The sequence below is a fragment of the Arvicola amphibius genome, chromosome 4, assembly GCF_903992535.2.
Source record: "Arvicola amphibius chromosome 4, mArvAmp1.2, whole genome shotgun sequence".
Classification (NCBI taxonomy): Eukaryota; Metazoa; Chordata; class Mammalia; order Rodentia; family Cricetidae; genus Arvicola; species Arvicola amphibius.
The window spans coordinates 146088717-146112877 of NC_052050.1; the positions used below are offsets into that span (position 1 = coordinate 146088717).

The 24161-nt window shown below is 44.1% G+C and overlaps 1 protein-coding gene across 4 annotated transcripts in view; it reads left to right on the forward strand.

Moving 5' to 3' along the window:
• The window catches only part of Adam9 (ADAM metallopeptidase domain 9), a 63498-nt gene that overhangs the window by 6709 nt on the left and 32628 nt on the right, over positions 1 to 24161 (forward strand). For all 4 annotated transcript variants that reach the window (XM_038327447.1, XM_038327448.1, XM_038327449.1 and 1 more), the window contains exons 2-11: positions 5698 to 5795; positions 8006 to 8064; positions 9583 to 9661; positions 14342 to 14418; positions 15309 to 15504; positions 16782 to 16847; positions 19098 to 19169; positions 21248 to 21417; positions 22355 to 22436; positions 23274 to 23407. In XM_038327447.1, coding sequence (XP_038183375.1) covers positions 5698 to 5795; positions 8006 to 8064; positions 9583 to 9661; positions 14342 to 14418; positions 15309 to 15504; positions 16782 to 16847; positions 19098 to 19169; positions 21248 to 21417; positions 22355 to 22436; positions 23274 to 23407 — 1033 coding nt within the window. The remainder of the gene's footprint in view (positions 1 to 5697; positions 5796 to 8005; positions 8065 to 9582; positions 9662 to 14341; positions 14419 to 15308; positions 15505 to 16781; positions 16848 to 19097; positions 19170 to 21247; positions 21418 to 22354; positions 22437 to 23273; positions 23408 to 24161) is intronic.

A 24161-nucleotide genomic window follows, 5' to 3' on the forward strand; every position in this document is an offset into this window, starting at 1 on the left:
CCAGGGGTGCCGCTAGACACGCCCACACTGCACAGGATGACCCACAGCCAAGGATTTTCCAGTCCACAATGCCAGTGTTAGGAAGGTTAAATGTGTTTCCTTTACAGTAAAATGAAAGAAATGGCTTTTTGGTTCCCACGGGAAGCATAGATTAGAGGAATTAGGGAAATGCATGTCGGGAATGAGCAGGAGATAAGGAAAAAGAAACCAGACTGGAATTTTGGCAAAAAAAGAAAGAGAGAAAGAAAGAAAGAAAGAAAGGAAGAAAGAAAGAAAGAAAGATTCTCTTGTAGTTTGTGTATATTAGTGTATATTCTTTTTGAAATAATATGCTCTCAGAAGCTTTGTACATGGTGTCTGTGCATGGGTTTGATATAGAAGGTAGATCCTTGGGTCTTTGAAAAAGTTGGTGTCAGAGTAAGAACTCCTAAATACAGAAGTGCTATAACCTTAAAAAACCACAAACTATTATGACATTTGCTTTGCAAAACAAAAAAAAAAAAATTTAAAATGGGAACCAGCGAACGAAGATTCTAGAATATTTATATTTTTCAAAGATTACATATATATTTTCAATAATATATGGTTCCCAATTGACAAAAAATATAGAATTATATGTACTATATATATTTGTTGTTGTTGTTTTGTTTTTTTTTTGGCTCTGGGTCTCACTGCGTATCTCTGATTATTTCAGAACTATATAGACCAGACTAGCCTCAAACTCACAGAGCCCTGCCTGCCTCTTCCTCCCAAACGCTGAGATTAAAGGCGTGCACCACCATGACTGGCCTACTTTCTGTTCTTGTATCTAGCTTTTATTATTCCTGTAGCCATCCAGGTAAAAGACTCCTTAGAAGACGGAACACCTGTCTTCTCCTGTAAAGTAGGCGGTGACCTTAGGAAGTTACAGAACCTGTTTTAGATAGAGAACTCTTGAAACGTCTTCCTGCCCATTAGAGTTTCAAATTTTGCCTTCTGGAAATGTTTCATATTTTTCTCTCTGTGGAGTTCTCTTCTGAATCGTAGTGAAAATGTTAGTTTGGTTGCCAGTGGCTCAGCCTCTCCTACTGCAGCAGTGATCGGCGCCTCTCGGTGTCTGTGCTCTTGTCTCTAGTGAATTTCTGAAGCTTTCTTGGAAGTATTGTGTCACGACAGAAAGGCAGAGGAAAACATGCCATTTTTGCTCTTTTTCAGTTAGGCCTCTAGTTCAGGCTGGCTTCAAACTTGTTTTGTGGCTGAAGCTGACCTTGAACTTGTACCCTTGCTGTACCCACTTCCCGTGAGTGCTGGGATTATAGACGTGGCCTACCCACCTGGCTTCAGGCTAGTTTACTTTAAAAAAAAAATCTTTGAAAATTGTATACAGTGTATTTTGATCATATTTTCTCCCGATCCCTCCCATATCCACCACCTTATCTCCCCCCACCCCCATATTTTATCATCTTTTTCTGGAATACAGTTTACTCCTGATCACACAGAATTTATTGCCCACTGCAGTATTGCGTTTATCTTGCTGCACACAGCAGTAGGGTTGGTTACTGATGCAGAAGGAAGGTTTTTAAGGATGCTATTTAAACCTATGCTGTAGGAATTTGAGAAGACTGGAGGTCATTGAAAGGCTCACTTTAGGTAAAGAAATAGCCTCCAACCCCAGAATATCAACTCTGTTCTGATTTTCCGCTTGGCTTTACTCTGCTAAGCCATTGGCCCAAACAGCTTTATTCATTAATCAATAAAAGCAACACATATACATAAGGACATCCCACGCCATATCTGGATGATAGTCATGGTATGAGTTAAGATGCCTGCGAGACCGGTGGAGAAGAGTCAGAAAACTCTTAGTGTGCTGTGTGTTGGACCTGACCTAGCTTATGTTTTCCTGTTGATGACCTTGAAATCCTGAACTATGAACAGGTTTTATACAGTGCCCACTTGGAAAATGTTAGATGCCGTACTTCATCCAAATCTGTTTGTGAGAAGGCTGAGGGACACCGGCAGTTAATATGAATGAGATGCGGTGACATCGGAGGAGGGGATGTCGAGGCCAAGTGGAAAGGTCAACCCGTACTTCAGGTGGAGGTAGTGAAGGCTGCTCATTGGTAGAGCCTCTCCTTGGTGTGTGACTCACCGGTTGATCTCTAGCATCTGAAAAAGACATTAGAAACGAGGCAGGCAGAGCTGCTAGGCAGTCAGGGTCAGCACTTGAGCAGGTGCACCTTAGTTTTTGCAAAGGAACAACTGTGGAAGCAGCATACACATCGCTGTAAACCGGCTCGGACAGTGGAGACACACACTGTAGGAAATAGATTTCTTACAGCTTCCTGACCCTGCCTCACATGGAAAAGACACCCAACAGATTAGTTCATTGATTTATGCTATTTGCATGTTTATGATAGTTTAGAGTCACAATTTGCAATATATAAATTCAGTATTACATTTTAAAATTACATGTATTTGTGTGTGGTTGGGGACGTCAGAGCATAGCTCTTAGGAGTCAGTTCTCTCCTTCCTCCACGTGGGTCCCAAGAATCAACTCAGGGTTGTCAGGCTGGGCAGCAAGCCTTTTACCAGCTGAACCATCCTGCCAGCCCAAGTATATTGTTTTGTAATTATGATTGCAGCAAAAGTATTAGTCTTTTTTCATTCATGCTTGTAGGTAAACAATTATTATAGAAGGTTTTGTTTTTGTTTGTTTTTTTCTTCTTCGAGATAGGGTTTCTTTGTGTATCTCTGGCTGTCCTAGAACTCGCTCTGTAGACCAGGCTAGCCTCAAACTCACAGAAATGCACTTGCCTCTGCTTCCCTGAGTGCTGGGATTAAAGGCATGCACCACCACTGCCAGGCATTATAGAAGTTTTTAAACATACATAAGAGCAGAAGAAGAGGAACGAACTCCTGTGTGTGCATTATTCAGGTTTAATCTTGGTTTCGTTTGTCCTTCAAGTAATATTGTAATATATTTTATCACGGAATATTCAGCATGAATCGCTAAATCACAAAGCCTTAAGCACAGTTCCCTAAGATCATCAAATGTTTCCCATGTCTAAATTTCCCAGACGTTCTCAGAGTTTTCTCAGTTGGTTCATTTTAACAAGGATCCAGACAGGCCCATAGACTGCATTTGGTTGTAAGGCTTTTTCAATCTATGAAATTCCCCACTTTCCTTCTTGTGGCTCAGGGAGATGCAGCTGTCCTCCTTCCTCAGCATTCAGTTCTGAAGCTCCTGAGCCCGTGACCAGTGACCGTCCCCCTCACAGTGACCGTCCCCCTCACAGTGACCATCTCCCTCACCAGACTTCCCTGAAAGAACTTTTACTGTGGCTGTTGGGTGCAGTGGTGGGCTCCTATCATCTCAACCCTGGGAAAACAGGGCAGGAAGGTCATGAGTTCAAGGTCATCTTGAACAACCAGTGAGAGCAGTGAAAAAGAGTTGTTATGCCCTTAGTAATGTTACTGGAAGGGAAAAACTGTATCCAACTCCTACATGATTTATTGTTCAGTTTGTGGTGGTATTTCTTTTTTTTTCTTTTGAGATAGGGCCTTTCTTTTTTTTTAATATTTATTTATTATGTATACAGTTAGCCAGAAGAGGGCACCAGACCTCATTACAGATGGTTGTGAGCCACCATGTGGTTGCTGGGAATTGAACTCAGGACCTTTGGAAGAGCAGGCAATGCTCTTAACCACTGAGCCATCTCTCCAGCCCCCGAGATAGGGCCTTTCTATGTCTTACTATGTATCCGTGGCTGGCCTTGAACTCACAGAGATCTGACTGCCTCTGCCTCCCAAGTACTGGGAGCAGTGGTTCTCAACCTACCTAATACTGCGACCCTTTAATACAGCTCCTCATGTTGTGGTGACCCCAACAATGAAACTATTTTGTTGCTACTTCATAACTGTACTTTTGCTACTGTTATAAATCATAATGTAAATAAATAGTCTGCAGGATGGTCTTAGACGACCCCTGTGAAATGGTCATTCAGTTCCTAAAGGGGTCATGACCCACAGGTTGAGAACCAGTAGATTGAAGAGCACACTACTATGTCTGGTCCTAACTTTCAGTTCTAGTTGTGCTCAGTGTAGTGTTTTGAAAGAAAATGGCCCAAAGGGAGTGCACTATTAGGATATGTGGCTTTGTTGTAGTGGGTGTGACCTTGCTGGAGGAAGTATGTCACTGCAGAGGCAGGCTCTGAGGTTTCATAGATGCTCAAGCCATGCCCAGTGTCTCTGACCACTTCCTGTTGCCTGTGAGTCAAGATGTAAGAACTCTCAGCTCCTTCTCCAGCACCATGTCTGCCTGCACACTGCCTTGTTCTAGCCATGACAGTTATGGACTAAACCTCTGAACTATAAGTTGCCACCACAATTAAATGTTTCCCTTATAAGAGTTGCCGTGGTCATGGTGTCCCTTCATGGCAATAGAAACCTTAACTAAGACACTCGGTTTTACTGATAACTTTAGAATGTGAGTGCACATGACCAGAGTTCTTAACTGCTAATGTTTTTTTTTTTTTTTTTTTTTTTTCTTTTTTTTTTTTTTTTTTTTTTTGGTTTTTCGAGACAGGGTTTCTCTGTAGCTTTGGAGCCTGTCCTGGAACTAGCTCTTGTAGACCAGGCTGGTCTCGAACTCACAGAGATCCACCTGCCTCTGCCTCCCGAGTGCTGGGATTAAAGGCGTGCGCCACCGCCGTCCGGTTTAACTGCTAATGTTTTTGTGTAACATTTTCTTCTGGTGGATTCATGGTGTAGTCAGTCCATATGAGGCAGTTGGTCCACTGTTAGTACATATTAGTGTTGACCCATTGATAGTGAAAGTATCTTCCCCTTCTTATCGTCTTTATCCAGTGTTTAGCTACTCTCCTAGGATGTCGCCACTCCAGAGGCATAGGAGGGAGTGAGGGACGAGTGCATGCTCTGAGCTCCAGCATGTCACGTGGCACTCTGCCATATTAAATCTCATGGTCTTTTCTTTTGTTTATGTCCCAAGATTTTAAAATGAAAGACTTATGTTGAGGAAAAGGGCTGGAGTATACAGATGCAAAGTGTTTGAAAATGATTGTTTTAACATCATAAACACACACACTATTTGGATATAGAGTGGCATCTTTTCCTTAGGAAATATTTTCACTCTCATCCTTGTCTAGGATTGTATATAAAAAAGTCACAGGAGGGTCTGGAGAGATGGCTCATCAGTTAAGAGCACTGACTGCCCTTCTGCAGGACCCATATTCGATTCCCAGCACCCACATGGTGGTTCACAGCTCTCTGTAGCTCCACTTCTAGTGGGTTTGACATCCTCAACTGACCTTTATGGGCACCATTTACACCCATGGTACACAGATAAACATGCAGGCAAAACACTGGTAAATAGAATAATAGCAAAAAAATACAAATTTTAAAAAAATCAGTTGGCTATCAGGTGTTTTCCCCCCCCAATGATTTGAACACTTAGTTTTTTTTTTTTTTTTATTTTCAAGATGGGGGTCTCAGTATGTAGCTCTGGCTGTCCTGGAAGTCACTGTGTAGCCCAGGCTGGCCTCAATCTCACAGAGATCCTCCTGCCTCTGCCTCCAAGTGCTGGGATTAAAAACACAGCATTATATCCAGCTAAACACTTGCTTTTTTTTATTTCCGGTGTTTAGGTACCATGTAGGTTTTTTCGGGCTCACGTTGTATGTTTTTTTCCTTTTGCTGCAGACATTCAGCAGACCAAACATCTTTCTTCTTATGAGATTATAACGCCTTGGAGACTAACTAGGGAAAGAAGGGAAGCCCCGAGGTCCAGTTCCAAGCAGGTGAGTTCTCTCTTAAGAACTGTGACTATAAGGACATTGCAGTTTCTTCTTTTCTTAATGAAGGGTGATATTTGCAACAGTGGTTGTTTCAGGGGCTGAGTATGAGTTTTAATATCAAATACTTTATGTCCTGATTTAAAAAATAGCAAAACTGCTTATAAGGAAATTGAGTGTTGTTTTCCATTGGAGGAAATTTTTTCTGGTTGTTGACGAGGTAGCCATGTACGTGTAGATCCCTTACACCTCCCAGTAGTGCTGTCCTGGGGACCAAGCCCTTGTCCATGACCTTACGATCAATAGTTTGTCCTATAGTTAGAATAGGGAAGTTGTTTGGGCTAGAGAAAAGGGTCTCCTGAACTTGAAGATGACAAAGTCAGTTATGTAAATAATGAATGGACTCTCAGATGACACTGTTTATCACTGTTGAAGAAACTGAAGTGCTGCTGGTGAGATTGCCACGTCTGTGCGGGGCGTGTTCTCGCTCCACAGGGGTGAGATTGCCACGTCTGTGCGGGGCGTGTTCTCGCTCCACACGGGGGTGAGATTGCCACGTCTGTGCGGGGCGTGTTCTCGCTCCACGGGGGTGAGATTGCCACGTCTGTGCGGGGTGTGTTCTCGCTCCACGGGGGTGAGATTGCCACGTCTGTGCGGGGCGTGTTCTCGCTCCACGGGGGTGAGATTGCCACGTCTGTGCGGGGTGTGTTCTCGCTCCACGGGGGTGAGATTGCCACGTCTGTGCGGGGTGTGCTCTCGCTCCACGGGGGTGAGATTGCCACGTCTGTGCGGGGCGTGTTCTCGCTCCACGGGGGTGAGATTGCCACGTCTGTGCGGGGCGTGTTCTCGCTCCACGGGGGTGAGATTGCCACGTCTGTGCGGGATGTGTTCTCGCTCCACGGGGCTGCTGGCAGGAGGAGAACGTGTGGCTTAGAGTTGACGAGATAAGCTCAAAGGTCACAAGAGAACAGGAATTTCTTGTCCACTTTTGTAGGACTAAGTAATCTCTCGAAACTCACTTAAACAGAAGGAAGAGCTCCTTCTGCATAGGAAGCACCATGTTGGGGCCCTGGAAACTACTTCCTGAAGTTACAGCTGATTCATGAACACATTTAGGAAGAGCAGACAGCTGGGGCTGGAGAGAGGGCTCATCGGTTAAGGTCATTTGTTGCTCTTGCTGAGGACTGGGAGTCACTTCTCAGCACCCACAGCTTAGCTCACAACCATCCATAATTCCAGTTCCGGGAGCTGTGGCGCTCTCTTCTGAACTCAGGGGTACCAGGCACACACATAGTACACACACATCCACACAACTAAAGCATGAATATGTGTAAAGTAATATAGGTGTCCAGGAAGTCCTGGTGCTCACTGATAAGCGCTAGGGAACCAGGCATGTTAAACATCTCAGGCGGAGACACCTGTTCTCTGCCCAGGAGGCTGGGAGTGGAGGTGGTTAATAGCTTTGTGGCTTTCGCACTATCTGTATGACTGAGACAACACCTGAACCCTAAAAAGTCAATCCTTAGAACATATATTTATGGAAGAGGTCACATGTACTTTAAAAAGTGTCTATGGAATCATGTCTTAAGCTTTGTTGTGCACATGAGATTGAGCTAATTATCAGGTAACTTTTTCCAAATTGTGTTGTGATTAAATATGCCTAAAGTAAACGACCTGGTGCCAGAACTAACAGCTCCTACGGAGTTAAATTGAACCAGACTTTCTTCTTGCTTCTTGCAGATTGACACTTTGCTGACTGTGGTGTTCACAGACACCCCCATAAAACAAACAAACAGACAAATCTAAAACAAATTAAAAAAGAGTAGTTAGAAGTGTAGGCAATTTTCCATGATCTGGGTTTAAAGGGAGATGGAGATGAATAGAATATATATTACTTAAGAATACTTTTCATTAGCCTGGTGGTGGTGGCGCACGCCTTTAATCCAAGCACTTTGGAGGCAGAGGCAGGCGGATCTTTGTGAGTTCGAGGCCAGCCTGGTCTACAAGAGCTAGTTCCAGAACAGGCTCCAAAACTACAGAGAGACCCTGTCTCAAAACAAACAAACAAAAAAACCAAAAAAACTTTCCACTAACTGTTGCAGGCATTGCTAAGTTACTTTAATTTGGAATGAACTTTACTGCCTCTTGTGATATGTTGAAAAGTAATTTACAAGACGGTGTTTTATTATTGCCTTTTTCCTTTTCTGTGCATTTAGGTGTCTTATGTCATCCAGGCTCAAGGAAAACAGCATGTTATTCACTTGGAAAGAAACACGTAAGAAATTTCATTTATTTTGCCTTTTTAATTATGTTTTCCCTCAGCAGTATAGTGATTTTTTTTTTCTAGATGGATATTGCTTAGTGGAGTCTGAATCCTGGAATCAGCAGATTTAGTTATTGCTGACCCTGCTGCACAGGGGTAGGCCTGCATCTGAAGTCCACAGGAATTCATGCTATGATTGGACAGGCTGCACTTCCAGGAGGCAGTGCAGAGGGAAGCCAGGCATGCATAGCTTAATTCTTTTCAAATTTACCTTTAGGGAGAGTGAAGGGTGTGTGTGTGTGTGTGTGTGTGTGTGTGTGTGTGCATGTGCGCGTGTGTGTGCATGTGTGTGTATATGTGTGGGGTGTGTGTGTGAGTGGTATGGTGTGTGTGTATGTGTGAAGGATATGTGTGTGTGTGTGAGAGAGAGAGTGGTATGTGTCTGGTGTATGTGTGTCTGGTGTGTGTGTGTGTGTGTGTGTGTGTGAAGGATGTGTGGGGTGTGTCTGTGAGTGGTATGGTATGTATCTGGTGTGTGTATGTATGTCTAGTGTGTGTATGTGTGTGTGTATGTGAAGGATGTATGGGTGTGTGTGTGTGTATGTATGTGTGTGTGTGTGTGTGTGTGTGAGCGGTACGGTGTGTGTCTGGTGTGTGTGGTGCATGTGTATATATAGACTCCAGTGTCCAGTGAGATCAGCCTATGAAAAGACTCAGCTCAGCTCCGTAGGCTCCTTTGAATACTGCCCACAGAGCAACAGAGTGGACTTCGCAAAGACACATGGGACAAAGATTACTCTGGAGTCTCAGAGCTTCAAGTGCTCCAGGCTCTTAGTCACAGGGACGGCTTTGCCTCCAGATTTGCTGCCATGGGGCTTCCTGTATTCAAGGAGGCAGAGGCACAGTTTCACCAAGGGTTTTCTGTGCCATAGTGGCCGTGTAGCTGAATCACTCAGGGCAAGCAGGGCAAGCCATCAGTTTGTCCATCTCTGGACAGGAGGGTCAGTTTGTCTTGGGCGGCTTCGGGTTGCTTTAAACTTGAACCACACAGTGCATCCTGATTTTCCACAAGGCCTGGAGGTCAGTGTGAGAAAAGATTGCTTTCCCATGGTTCACACAACTGTTCCTCAGCGAGGGGGAGGCATTTCCTTTAACAACTTGTCGACAGCAGACATTTGTCTTCATACCTAGGTTAAGGCAGTGATGTTTCTTGTCTACAAAGGACTTTGTAGAGAGGAATATAAAATATTATTTGTCTTGTACAAATATGAGCGCGCCAGCAGCCTCACTTGTTCTTCTCCTGTGCGGGTTGTGCCAGGAGAGCGAATCATGTCTTTGCGTCTCTCAGCTAATGTCTGAAGCCCAAGTCTGTTTATTAGCTTTTGGTTTCACAGTAGCACTTTCTTTACAATTGTGGATCAGGTAAAACGTTTTTAAAAGCTAATTTCTGCCTCTCTCCTGAGAACAATGTCCTTCGAGCTGTGCCTTCGGCTCTTGGTACTTGACACATCTCTTTTCTTCCTCTTCCAGAGACCTTTTACCTTCTGACTTTGTGGTTTATACCTACAACGAGGAAGGCTCTCTGCTGTCTGACCGTCCCAGTATGCAGGTACTTTATCTTCCCCTCGAAACTTTACATAGTTTCAGTTCTTGTCGGGTTCCCCCGACTGCGCGGTTGCCGTCCCGCAGGACACCTTCCCCATCCATGTGTGATGGCCTGGAGGAGACTGGTTCACACCATACCACTCTCCTGCACTCATTAGTTACGATTTGTCTTTAAAGCCAGGAGGTGGTGGTGGAGGCACACACCTTTAATCCCAGCACTCGGGGTGGGGGTGGGGGGGCAGAGGCACGTGGATCTCTGTGAGTTCTAGGCCAGCCTGGTCTATAGAGCAAATTCCAGGACAGCCGGGACTGTTACACAGAGAAACCCTGTCTTGAAAAACAAAAAAAAAAAAAAAAAAAAAAAAGATTTGCGTTTATAAGATGGGAAAGTAACTAACTGTTCTGACTGGTCGTGAAGGGGAAGACTGAAGGGTTTACTGTTTTGATAAACTATTACCTTCCTTTTGTTATTTATGTCCAGTAAAGCCACATTTGTTTGTTGTTACGTATTCTGATGTTCTGATTTTTTTTTCTGCTGACATTTCATTCCTCAAGAGGTGTGGTCCTCTCTGCATCAGGCAACAGAACCCTCTCAGGGACAGAGCTGGCCTGGAATCCTCCAAGTAATTGGCAGATGGTGTCTCTTCCTGGCGCATGCGCGGGTCTAGCTTTGCTCAGGAGGAGGAGTGTCACACACAGTTCCTGGGCACTTAGGCGGTGCACACTTCTTCTTCTGCAGTAGTGCTCATGAGAGGCCGTAACTCCCACCGACTGTGTTCTTGCTTCACTCGAACTTTGTACCGCCCTGTTAGATAGATCACGTATGGCAGTGAGGACCTTTGTAGCATTCTTCAAAAGAACCGGAAGCAAACGCTTTAGTTTGCACTACACAAAACCACAAGGAAATGCTGACTTTGCTTTGTCTATTTCTTTTCTTTTTTTTTCATGGTTTATTGCTTTGTCTATTTCTAGTCCACTGATTCCCTTTTTATTTTTATTTTTTATTTTTTTCTCAAGATAGGGTTTCTCCATATAGCTTGACTGTCCTGGAACCAGGCTGGCCTCAAACTCACAGAGATTCACCTGCCTCTGGCTTCCAAGTGCTGGGACTAAAGGCGTGCACCATCATGGCCCGGCCTGATTCTTTTATCTTAACTTTGCATTGCTTTAATAGGAAGCTAGTAAAGAGATTAAATTTACATTGTAGCATATTCCAGATACAAGATAATTTGTCCATATTTCCATCCATCCAGCGATGGGCGGTTAGAAGCCAAAGACCACAGTTGATGCCCTTGAGCCCTTTCTGTTCTTTGTGGAGCCTCCTCCCCATCTGACACAGTTAAAGCTTGAATTCTGCCTCTGTGTTTATTGTCTGGTGAGGGTTTTGTACCAACTTGTTTGTGGTTTGGTGCCTTCACTTTAACATGGGTATAGTAGTTATGACTTCATGGAGTTACTGGGGACTTTAATGAGGTAATACTTGAGAGGTGTTTACAAGAGATAGTCTGGCAACTTATAAATAAATATAACAGTTATTCATTATTGAAAGACTACTAAAATTTCAAAACTAGATTTTAATTGTATAGAAACTTCAATAATTTTAGTTTTATAGAATGCTAGATGTTTGAAAAATATCAGGTATCAACATGGAGTATTTCCATTATTTCTTGGTTGTTTAATATTATTCAGACAAATGAAAGTGTGCCAATAGATTTGAAATACAAAGTAAAACTTAGCTATTCTCATTTCTTTGCACGTGGCTAGATTGTCCCTTATGGTACACGGTATTATCTATAATGCACAATTAATTTACATGTATATTTACAACTTTAAATGTTTTCCTTTGGGATTCTGCTCCTTAAGATTGAAGTAATTTATAAAGCTCTTTTCTGGCTCTCACAAGGCCATTTCTTAATAAGAAAAAAAAAAGTGCCTGAGTTGCTGTGTGATTATGATGTCTGAGGACTTTGGGGTTATCTTGGGACTCAGTCCACTTGCTCCCAACTCTGCCCCCTCGTCACTGTTACACTTCCGTCTCTCTGAGAATGGATGGCAAGGCTCCCTGGGCCCCGGGCTAACGGGCTGTTCTCTGGTGGCTCTGCTCTGCTCTGCTCTGTTAAGGGTCAGAGTTTCCCTGAGTCTGTGCTTCAGCATGGCACACACCGGGCGTGTCCTTACTGTGGCGCACTCCGGACATGTCCTTACTGTGGTACACAGCAGGTGTGTCCTTACTGTGGTGCACACCGGGCATTTCTTCACTGCAGCCATGCAGTGTGAGTATCAGTTTTGTTAACCTATAAATACGATATGTTTTGTTTTTGAGAATTATGCTGGTAAGGAGAAAATTTCTCCCCATTCTTTGGAAGTTTGCTGGAATTAGCTGACAGAGATTAAATAGGAGAAAACACATACAGATTTGTTAGCACATAAAGGAAAGGCTACAGTATGTAAGAAATCAGTGTGGTTACAGCTAGCCTAGCATACTCTAGAAACTTGCATACTGTTTCCTCTAGGAGTTGGGGAGTTGGGGAAGATCCAGAGCAGTAAATAACATTTAGGAGAATCGTACAGACTTGGAGAACACGCAGTGACCTGGGACAAAGTCCTTTTGGCCTTGGAACAGGTGGTGGTTTGTTAATGTTCCTCTGTGGGCTGAATAGAGAGCAAGGGTTTGTGACAAAGTCAGCCTGAGTGTTGACAGACCGCAGGCTTTCATCCATTAATGAGGTTTTAGTAAAATTGGAGGTATTGGGTCTTTCTTGGCAGATCTGGTCACACAGATAAGGCACCTGCAGCAGAACTAGATAGAATGTGGAAATACTTTGTAAAGGCAAGTTATTAAACAAACGTCATCAGGCTGCTGGCTTCAGGGTCAGTGTTGGCACTGGCCAGCTTTATTATTTCCAGTTCTGTATATGTGAGTGCATTTGTAAATTCTGTCCTCTGTTCAGTTTTCTACTTGGTATTTAAGACAGTGCTCCTCAACCTTCCTAATGCTGCGGCCCTGTAACACAGGTCTCTTCAATGCACCCAACCTTAAAATAGTTTTGTGGCTACTTCATAACTGTAATTTTGCTACTGTTATGAATCATAATGTAAAAATCTGACATGCAGGATATCTAATATGGGGCCCCTGTGAAAGGATTTTTTTTCAACCTCTGAAGGGGTCAAGATCCCAGGCTGAGAACCCCTAATTTAAGAGATATTTATATTTGGGGATAGGAACCCTTTGTTATGTAATTTGCAAGTATTTCCTTCTGGTTTTTGCTTTTGAGGGTTTTATGCCTTTCTTTTCGTGTAGAAGCTTAAATTATTTTTTAATGTAGCAAAGGTCTTTCCTCTTTCATTGCATCTAGATAATCTTACTATCGTTACTTTGAGCAGAGTCTTACCAGTAGCCCAGGCTGGCCTGGAACTGTAGCCCAGGCTGGCCCGGAACTCCAGCTCTTCCTGCGCAGGCTCAAGGATTACAGTGATTTGCCACCATCCCCAGTGCATCTAGGTTTTGAGTGACAGGCTGAGAGGTTTTCATCCATTCTCCTGGGTTAAAGGGTTTTATTCATGTTTTTCTCTAACATTTTATACCCTTTCAGTTTTTACATTTTGATTTTTGATCTATTTGGAGTTTGTTCTCCTGTGATACGAAGTTTACTCTTTTCCATGTGTCTGCTCAGTGGATAGCAGCATTCGTTATTAAAGGTGCGCCCTTGCCCAGTGTGCTACAATGTGCCTGTAGGAAGCCCACATGCACTCCCGTTTGTTGAAACACTTGCTTGTGGTCCAGATGTCAGTGGCCGGTGTGTTCTGTTACTCACTGGCCTGGTGTGCATCTTCCTGTCTGGTAGGGTAGGAGCCCCTAACTGGCTTTTCTAATATGGTGCTTTGGGGCTGTCTTACAGGTGACAAAATCTCCTGGTACATGCAAGTTTGCTGTTGGCAAGTGATGCTGACTTTTGCATTTTTTGCTGATTAATTTCTTGCCCCAAATTTAGGATAAAGGCCTTTAAGCTTTCTAAGATGGCTATATATAGGTTAGTGTAGCTAATGTGCCCTTGGGCTGGAGAGATGGCTCAGTGGTTAAGAGCACTGCACGGCTGCTCTTCTAAAGGTCCTGAGTTCAATTCCCAGCAACCACATGGTGGCTCACAACCATCTGTAATGAGATCTGGTGCCCTTTTGAGGAAGAGACCTGGTCAGTAGTCCTCATCAGCTTAGACCATGAAACCCAATATGGACAAGTTCAACAGAACTGCCATATTCGGACTGCCCATGCATGCTTTGGCAATTTTTATTGCCAGGGTAGAAATTGAATGAAATTTCAATTGCCCAGGGGGAAAGGGGAACTCACCCAATGCTGACAGCCATCCCCTATGCAGAATGGCCTCCTTCTAGGGGGCCTTCTGAGCCCTCAACCAACATTAATTCTCCATTGGGGTTTTCTGTACCAATTGTAACTTAAAATGTTAAATGTGTCGTAACTCCAACCTGCTATTTCTGGACTGGACAGTCACGGGGCAGGACTGTTTGTAACTGGACATTTGTGTGTTGTTGGGTGGCAGCAGATCGTCTTCAGGTAGCCTGGAGACGCGTGCGGTACTTCTTAGGTTGTTTCTTAGGTTAGCCTCAGGAATTCGGTTAGCTTTGCAGCACAGCAGTGTTTGAAGAGAGTGTGTTTTTCATTTAGAAACATTGCCATTATCGGGGCTATGTGGAGGGCGTGCACAATTCAGCCGTTGCTGTGAGCGTCTGCTCTGGACTCAGGTGAGGAATCCCTGCTTTGTCTCCCTGCTCCGCCCTTACCTCTCCTCCTGGTTCCAGACTGGGTCCTTTCCGTGTCCTTTGAGGTTTCTGAAAACCTTTCCAGGCGTGCTTCAGATATTCTTGGGATATTTGTTTGGAGAAACCTAGTGATTGCTCAGTTGTGATGTCCAGTGGGGGAATCTCATTTTCCCAGACTACAGAAAGGTTGCTATTTGTAACAAATACATTTTAAGTTCCTATAGCACCTTGTGAAATTTTTTCCTGTATTATTTCATGCAGTTGTCACATTGATAGTAAAAGGGCTTATTATTATCATATTCAGATAAGCAAATTATGGTCATATTCAGATAAGTAAACAAGGCCCGGAGAAATCCTGTCACACGCCAGTTATGGTTGCGCTGCTGTTACAGACCATGGAGGCCTGAGTGTGTGGCGCTGTCCTGATTGACTGAACTAATAGATACTACTTTCCATTCTCAGAGCAGCTATAAATGATGGCTGTCATCAGCGTCACTTAAGAAAGAACGCTTACTAATGCTTTCTGTCTGCCAGGAAATAGTCTAAGTATTTTGTGCATATTAAATAATTTAATGGGAACCATTTTGTATAGATTCTATACTAAGGCCAAGTATAAATGACCCGCTGGGAGTCCCTGGGCTCGCAGAAAACGTATCTGGGGTCAAACTCTGGTGCCAGGTCCACCTTTCCTCCCAGCTCCGCAGGCTTCATGTTGGAGCTGAGAAAGTGGAGGACCAAAAGTTGACATTTATGTCTGCTGGACTCTCCACCCCTCCCTTCTGTGTGTTCGAGACTGTCCTGTAAAGTCAGCTTCTGATTCGTCCTGTGTGTTTCTTTTTCTTCTCTGATGGTCTGTGTCCCGCACCCCACAGAGGACTGCTGCACTTTGAGAACACCAGCTTTGGGATTGAGCCTCTGCACAACAGCTCGCACTTCGAGCACATATTCTACCCCATGGACGCTGTCCGCCAGGAGCCTCTGAGATGTGGCGTTTCTAACGGGGACACAGAGAAGGAGGCCACAAAGGCTGATGAGGAGGAGCATCCAAGCGTGACTCAGCTGCTGCGCGTAAGGAGCAATCACTCTCTTCGGGCCTCAGACTGTTCTTAAGAAATCGTTCCTTTAGCCGGACCGTGGTGGTACATGCCTTTAATCTCAGCACTCGGGAGGCAGAGGCAGGCGAATCTCTGTGAGTTCGAGGCCAGCCTGGTCTACAAGAGCTGGTTCCAGGACAGGCTCTAAAAAAGCTGCAGAGAAACCCTGTCTCGAAAAAACCAAAAAAAAAAAAAAAAAAAGAAATCGTTCCTTTTCACACTAAAACGGTGATTGTTGTCTTTTCCTAGCTCCGTGCCAGGTCTTGTGACCAGAACCAGGGTATGGGAAGATGAGCAATAGATAGTTCTGGTGACTGAGAGGAGAGCAGTCGACATTTTAAATGAGGGCCTAAGTCTTAAGCAGCGATCTCTTAGGCATTGCTGTGTAATCATTGCTCTCTGGCCAAGAGAGCAGTGGAGGTTTTACTTAGATACCGCCAGCTTTAGGTGGGGGAGATAAAGAAAAGAGGAAAGGAGAGAGAGAGAGAGAGAGAGAGAGAGAGAGAGAGAGAGAGAGAGAGAGAGAGAGAGAGAGAGAGAGAGAGAGAGACAGTAATTATTGCTTCAGATACTTCTCAGGGACACTCAGGTTCTGCTTCTGAGGCTTCTTGAGGATGTCCTGGATTGCCATCTTACCTCAGCTGTAGGGTGCTTCCCCACGGGTGACATGGCACCACATGCTGGGTGAGGCGTGCAGTTTTGTTCTGTGAAATTAAGAGTGTTTACCACAATGCTGCCTTAAGGCACAGTTCAAATAACCATCACCTGACCATGCCGTTCATCGTCGCCTTCTCTGCCCCGTACTCATCAGCCACTGGAGAGCTGGTAAGCATTTGCTTATTCTGTGTGGCGTGGATTTCTGGGAGAGGACATAACTAAGCCGTGTTTTTGCACTGGCGACCCTGCTCATCTTTCTCTCAGATCTCAGCCGGTGTTTTTCTTTCTGTCTTAGCATGGTAATCAGGTTTCCCTTTACAAGGTCTATGTATATGTGCTTCAATGAAGAAAACAGCGATTCTGCTCTTTAAAGACATAGAAAACCCATTTTATCCTTAGAGTTTCTCTCTTATCAGTACAAACAGCAGCTCATACTTTTTCTGTGATGTTGACATGCGTGTGCTAAGTAAACCAACTGATGACACTGCCTTTAGCAGAATGAAGTCACATGACTAGATCTTGGTCTGGTTGTTGCTCTTGCGGACTGTATCTAGTCTCCTAACAAACCTCTTCTCTGGTGCTTGTCTTTAACAGAGGCGAAGAGCTGTTCTTCCGCAGACCCGCTACGTGGAGCTGTTCATTGTTGTAGACAAGGAAAGGGTAGGAATTGCTGACTTTCCCCCCTTTTCATAAAAAAGCAGTTGAGAAGTGAGTAACTTATGAAGAAAATATAAAACACGATAAATAGTTGGTTTAAGTGGTCATCTCAAGATTAAAATAGCTTATTTATTTACTCATTTATTTATTTGGAGGCAGGGGTTTCCTATGTCCTGAGCTCTTAACTTTCCTGCCTGAGTCTCTCTAGTGCAGAATTTATAGTCGTGTACTCATGCCCACTTGACTTAGCTTCATCCACAGACCTAAATGGGACAGTGTCACCCCAGTCTTCATAGCGATTGTCTCATACTGTATCTGTCACCCTTTTTGGATTACTTGACAGGCTGTGGCTATATGCCAGGACAATTGGGTGCCGCCCCGTGAGGCTGACTTGCTTTATGCTGTTTTAGAGAATGTCTTCCTCAGTCTAAGAGACCAGCCCAGGCCCGGGCCTGCTGTAGAATCACTGAACATTTTCAGGCTACAGGGCAACAGCCAGACGCTTTCCATAGTTGTTCTGAAAGACCAAACTGCTTGTTTTGCTTACAAGGGGTACTGCGTCCTTTTCAGCTACTACAAGATCATTGGTTTCTCACATTGCTCCTAAATAATTTAAATATAGTATAAATATAAATCTTACAGATGATTGGTAATGTTCCGGGTGACTTTTACCTTTTTGGCTTGTGTGAAAAATTATTCATAAACATGATTTGATCGGCAGGTTTTTTCTGGCAAGTCACAGAGAACATTTTGAAGATCCCTTTTCCTGGTTTTTAGAAGTTCCTTCTTGTGTGTAGGTTGGCAAAAGCCCTGGTTAGTCAGAGCTGCACATACATGTACTTGGTGTGCTCATGAGCCCCTGGTGGCAGAAGGAAGCAAGGGAAGGGGCCAGTGTGAACCCAGCCCCCGCAGAGGCCAAAAGGTTCTGTAGAATGTTTGGATAAGTGGCAGAAATAGAGATTGAAAGTATTTTTCTTTATGATTTTCCCCAGAGAGACTGACTGCACGCATATAGAAAATAGCTCAGAGTAACAGTGCTTCCGTTTCCATCAAGTTCTGTGAAATGCAGGCTCTGACTGAACAGATACAACTACAGGTTCTGTTGTTAGGACCTTTGTCACCGAGTGAAGTCACAAACTCCATAAACTTTTCTTTTTGTTAGTAGTAGGTTGTTTAAAAATAACATTAAAATAGATGTGCAAATTTACCTGGATACAAACAAAGCATCAATAAAACACTTGGTCTAACATGGTAGAATTTCTATATCTCTAGTTTTCCAGCCACATAACAGTTTTGAACTCATGATCCTGGACTAACCTCTCGTTATTAGTTTAGCTTTGGGTCTAGAAATAGTTTATTGTTGACAGCATTAGCCTAAGACATAAAAGAAATAAGAAATCTATTACATAGTTTTTCATGCTATTATCTAAGCTTTTAAAGATTGTACCTTTGTAAAATCTTGAGAATAATTTGCATTAAAATCAGTAAGAATAGCTGAGCGGTGGTGGCACACACCTTTAATCCCAGCACCCGGAGGCAGAGGGAGGTGGATCTCTGTGAGTTCGAGGCCAGCCTGGTCTACAAGAGCTAGTTCCAGGACAGGCTCCAAAGCTACAGAGAAATCCTGTCTCGAAAACAAACAAACAAACAAACAAACAAGTAAAAATCAGTGAGAGTAATATTAAGAAGAAAATCTATTCTAAAATTACATGCAGTTGAAGAAAACTTAAGACTTCCGTGCATCTCTAATTATTGTGCCTTACTATTCTTCTCTTATTTATCACTAAAATGTGTCCCTTAGTGTCTTAGTTTTCTGTTGCTGTGGGAGAGCTCCATGACCACGGCCGCCCACAGAAGAAGTTTATTGTGGTTCATGGTTCCCAAGGGCTAGATCCCTAATGGTGGGGACACATGGCATCAGGTGGCAGACATGGTGGCTGGAGCTAAGAGCTGAGAGGGCAAACTGGAAATGGCGGGACTATTTTACTTACAAAGCCCGCTCCAGTGGCATACTTCCTCCAGCAAATCCCCACCTCCTAAGCTCCCCAAACGTCAGTATTGACTGGGGACCAGGTGTTCAGATTCCTGAGACTATGGGAGACGGTTCTCATTCCAGCCATCACAACGAAGCTGGTTCATTTGAAATGCTGCAAAGTGTCTAGATGCTTCCATTTTTGGTTCTAGCGTAGGGGAGTGCAGGTATCTGACTGCTTGGCTGCCTTGTGATCGTGGTTTCCTCCTTTGCTTTTCCAGTATGACATGATGGGAAGGAACCAGACCGCTGTGCGAGAGGAGATGATCCGCCTGGCAAACTATCTGGATAGCGTAAGTTGTACTTCTCTCTGTGCCTCCCACGCGCAGTCTCAGGGCAGAATTTAAAACGTGTCATTTTTAAACTCTGACCGCCGGATGTATACATGTTTGTTCTGTAATCTTTAGAATAATGCCAAAATCTCAGTGCACACCTCCAATTGCCGCGCACCGCGCCCCCGTGTCTGTGCTCTGTACGCTGTTACCCAGTTACCGAGCTTCGGGCAAGGGGGCTGGAGGTTAAAATACAGACACACACACAGACAGAGAGACAGCAACACGGGTCATCCTTGAATTCCCCAAGAATGCTCCCTTAATTGTGTTCAGGGGCAGATTATATAGAGATAGCCACGCCCCAGCCAAACCCACCAGAAACCACTCTTCTGCCATCAGGAACTCCTGAAGGTCTCCTGCTCAGAGCAGCTGTAGGCACTCAGATCAGGGGATTACAAGAAACTCAGGATCTGGGGTCTCACTGCTCCCAACAGAATAACATTGAAAAGGGAAATAGAAATGTAAAAAGACTCAGAAGAGCAAGAAGTTTCGTATCAGCATCTGCCTCATCTTGGAACAGATCAGGCACGGTGCTCTGATGTTCATGGAAGGCTCTTTGCTTTTCTTTACTGAAAGAATACTATTTTTTAATAATGCTGCTGCTGCTGTTGCGCTGTGTGTGTGTGTGTGTGTGTGTGAGAGAGAGAGAGAGAGAGAGAGAGAGAGAGAGAGAGAGAGGGAGAGAGAGAGACAGGTACAGAGAGAGACAGGTACAGAGACAAGAGACAGACAGAGACACAGACAGACAGGTACAGAGAGAGACAGACACAGAGAGAGACAGAGACAAGCACAGACACAGACTCACACACACACACACACACACACACACACACACAGAGAGAGAGAGAGAGAGAGAGAGAGAGTAGTGATGGTCTTGACATGAAGACTCCCAGTGGTCTAGAAGTAGAGCCTACCAACCCACTCCTCACGATACCTCTGTGAAATAGACGGGACTTCTATTGTGCTTTTATGGAAAGCTTTGGTGTCTCCGTAGTTAGGATTTTAGGTACAAGGTTAGAAATGTTTATGGTTTACTGATTGAATGAATTGATATTTCTGCCGTAAAATGTCTGAACATCCATGCTAAGTCTGTATTCTAGTAAGCTTTCTACCCCTATAGCAAACTGCTCCAGGTAGTCACCTTATGGAGGTGCGTAGTGTGGGAGGCTTCTGTTGATTGGCTCCTGCCTGCTGGCCCTGTGCTGAGGCAGCATTCACGGAGGGATGGAGTGAAGTGCGTGGTGGGATTCATGCGTGGTGGATTCATGCGTGGTGGGATTCATGCGTGGTGGGATTCATGCGTGGTGGATTCATGCGTGGTGGGATTCATGCGTGGTGGGATTCATGCGTGGTGGATTCATGCGTGGTGGATTCATGCGTGGTGGATTCATGCGTGGTGGGATTCACGCGTGGTGGATTCATGCGTGGTGGAGTACGATCACCCACCCCAAGGCTCAGATATCTAGATAGAGGGAGAGGACAAGTCCATGCTTCCTCAGTGTTCTGCAAGTAAAGCCGTCAGTGGCCTGGCGCTTTCTACTGGGCTCCATTTTCTAAAGGCCCCATCACCTTTCTGTACTCTCACTATGGAACGGGGAAAAGCTTTTATCAATGGATCATTAACAACGTTCAAGATCCAAACCACATAATAAGGAAGGTTTTGTAGCAAAATTTACTCAAAACTTTGAACTTCCTGTGTTTGTCAGATTTTACAGTGGGAATAAAAAGGAGTTTGAATCTTAGTTCTCTATTCTTGATGGGTGAAGGGTAGATTTTCATTTTGGTGCCAATAATCCTATTTTTAACTTTATGTCATATTTCTTCATGAATGTTGCCAAGTATTTTTCTTCACTGGGTGTGATGGCACACATCTGTAACCCCAGGACTCAGGTGACTGAAGCAGAGGGTCAGGAGCCCAAGGTCACCCCTCAGCAACACAGAAAACTCCAGGCCAGCTGGACCTGCCTGTCCCATCAGGCCCCCACTTCTTCTCATGTTCTTAATGTGTTTTACATGTCTCATTTCTGTTTCCTCCCCAGATGTATATCATGTTAAACATTCGAATTGTTCTAGTTGGCCTGGAAATCTGGACAGACAGAAACCCAATCAACACAATTGGAGGTGCAGGCGACGTGTTGGGCAACTTCGTGCAGTGGCGGGAGAAGTTTCTAATAACGCGCCGGAGGCACGACAGTGCGCAGTTGGTCTTGTGAGTGCCTTTAAAATAATGCTGTGGGTGACGTGACGAGAAAAAGGACTTTTGCCAGTTCTGTGGCAGTGACGTTCTGTTCTCTCGCCACTCATTTGTGTGTGGCTCATCTTTGCCTTTACCTCGTGTCTTTCTTCTTTCCTTGCCTTGTGACAGCATATCTTGCAGCTACTATTATTAAATTTTTTTTTGTGTGTGAAAGATTAGATGGAAAGAAAGAAATTTGATTTCTGGCTGAAAACATTTTCGTTTAATAAGGATAGATTTAAAGATTATCTCAGTTTGAGCTCTGATTATCCTAACTCATACTTGCTGAGTAGTTTTTTTTTTTTTTCTTTTTTTCTTTTTTTGGTTTTTCGAGACAGGGTTTCTCTGTGGCTTTGGAGCCTGTCCTGGAACTAGCTCTTGTAGACCAGGCTGGCCTCGAACTCACAGAGATCCGCCTGCCTCTGCCTCCCGAGTGCTGGGATTAAAGGCGTACACTACCACCACCTGGCTTGAGTAGTTTTTTTAAACTATTTTTTCTTGTAGTGTTTTGTAACTGTCTTTCAATGTTTGGCTAGGTATAAAATTCTGGCAGTGGAAGTTGTTCTCCTTTACAGATTTTAAGGCAATCCCTTGTGAATGTATTTACTGTGTTACTGTCTCTCCTCAGTAACATTTGTTGAATGAATAAATATAATACATTTTTAGAAATATTTTTAGCCCAGAGCATAGCTATGACCAAGGAAAAACCCCAAACTTGGCTTGGTACATAAAGGCATCATCATTGTATGAAAAAAATTAAAAATTATGTTTGTAATACTAACATCATATTCTCATTTTTCTTCCAGTTTCTATAGGTTTTTGTCAGTGAGGTTAAGATTACCTATAGAAACAAGACTAATGTGTTTCTTTTTCCTCCAAGTACATTTTATAACTTTATATTTTCATTTAGGAAGAAAGGCTTTGGTGGGACTGCAGGAATGGCATTTGTAGGAACAGTATGTTCAAGGAGCCACGCAGGTGGGATTAATGTGGTACGTTGTTCTTTAAGTACAGTTTGGGATATAGGCATTAGAGCAGTCTCCAGCATTGGTTGACTCTATGCTTCCTTCCTCAGTTTTTTATGACAGTAGTTTGGACATTATGAAGGACATGGTGGGAGTAGCAGACGTGTTCTTTCCCTAGAGGCTGGATCAAGTTTTTAAAATTTAATATGCATTATTAGCTATGCTAGCTTGCTGTTCTGTTGCTGTGATAAACACCATAACCAAAAGCACCACAGAGGAGGAGAGGGTTGTTTGATTTAAACTTCCGGCTGTAGTCCATCACTTAGGGAACACAGGCCAAGAACTCAGAGCGGGAGCCTGAAGAGGAAACTACACAGGAATGATGTGTTCTGGCTCTCTTTCTGGCTCATGCTCAGAGAATTTTCATATATAGCCCAGTACCACCTGCTGAGGGGAAGGAACTGCCCACAGTGGTCAGGCCCCACCAGACCCACTGACAAATAAAAAAATTATCTCATAGGCATGTTGGATCCAGGCAGGTCTTCAGTTGGAAAGTCCCTCCTCCCAGGTGTGTCCAAATGACAACAAAATTTACCAGGATGTTATCTTTTTATGAACGAGGAAACAGGCTCCATTTCAAAGAAGTCAGCACATTTCTTATATTCTTCAGGGAATGATCTACCAATACTTGATTATCAGCATATGAGTCACCCGCTCCAGTTTCTTATCAGTGTGTGCACATCAAGGCTGGTGCTCTATGCTTGGGCTGACTAGAGTCAGCATTAGAGTAGATACATTGCTTTTGGACAAAAATAATCTGATGGAGAAAACACTTCCTAATTGCACCTTCCTGTGTTTGCACAGTTTGGGCAAATTACCGTGGAGACGTTTGCGTCCATTGTCGCCCATGAGTTGGGTCATAACCTTGGGATGAATCATGATGATGGGAGAGAGTGCTTCTGCGGAGCCAAGAGCTGCATCATGAATTCAGGAGCATCGTGAGTAACGGAGCCTTTTCTTCTCTTAGTACGATTGTTTAGAGCAGTGGGTTTCCTCCCCTAGTTTTTATTATGTGTGCCTGTGTCTGTGTGTCTAAGAATATATTACATGTATGCAGGTACCTCTGGAGGCCAGAAGAGGGCAGCAGATCCCCCAGAGCTGGCGTTACAGGCAGCTGTGAGCTGCTTAAAATGTGGCTGTCGATGAAGCTGAGGAGGACAGGGATTTAGGGAAATGAGAAGTGAATTACAGCCCTGAGATAAGAGATTCAAGGGGAAAGGCATTCAGAGGTGAGGATAGGTGCCAGGTTACAGTGCTGTCCCGGATCTCAGAGGCTGAGGTGTGGACCACACTTGTTCACTCACATGTCACATGTGGAGAGTTGAGTGTGCCAGGCTTTCCCTCACATGCCTTAAATGCCTTGGAAAGTCAGAGAAAGCCCCACCCACAAAGAGTCGGCCTTTAGTGGGCGAAGGCCAACTCTCAGTGTCGTAAGCTCGTTGACAGCGTAGTTTTTGAAGGTGCTGTGGGACTTCTTGGGGAAGATGTGATCACACGTGTTTCTCTCAGGCAGGGCACCAACGGCAGACTGAAGAAATGATTTATCCAAGTCTCGATTACTGACCCAGTTTGGTTTTTTTTTTTGGGTTACTTGCAGAAGCATGTGTGACTCAAAGGCAGCGATATTACAAAAAAGGCCACCCTAGCATGGGTGACAGCTCGAGGGAGCTGTGTCCCTGAAACTCTGTAGAG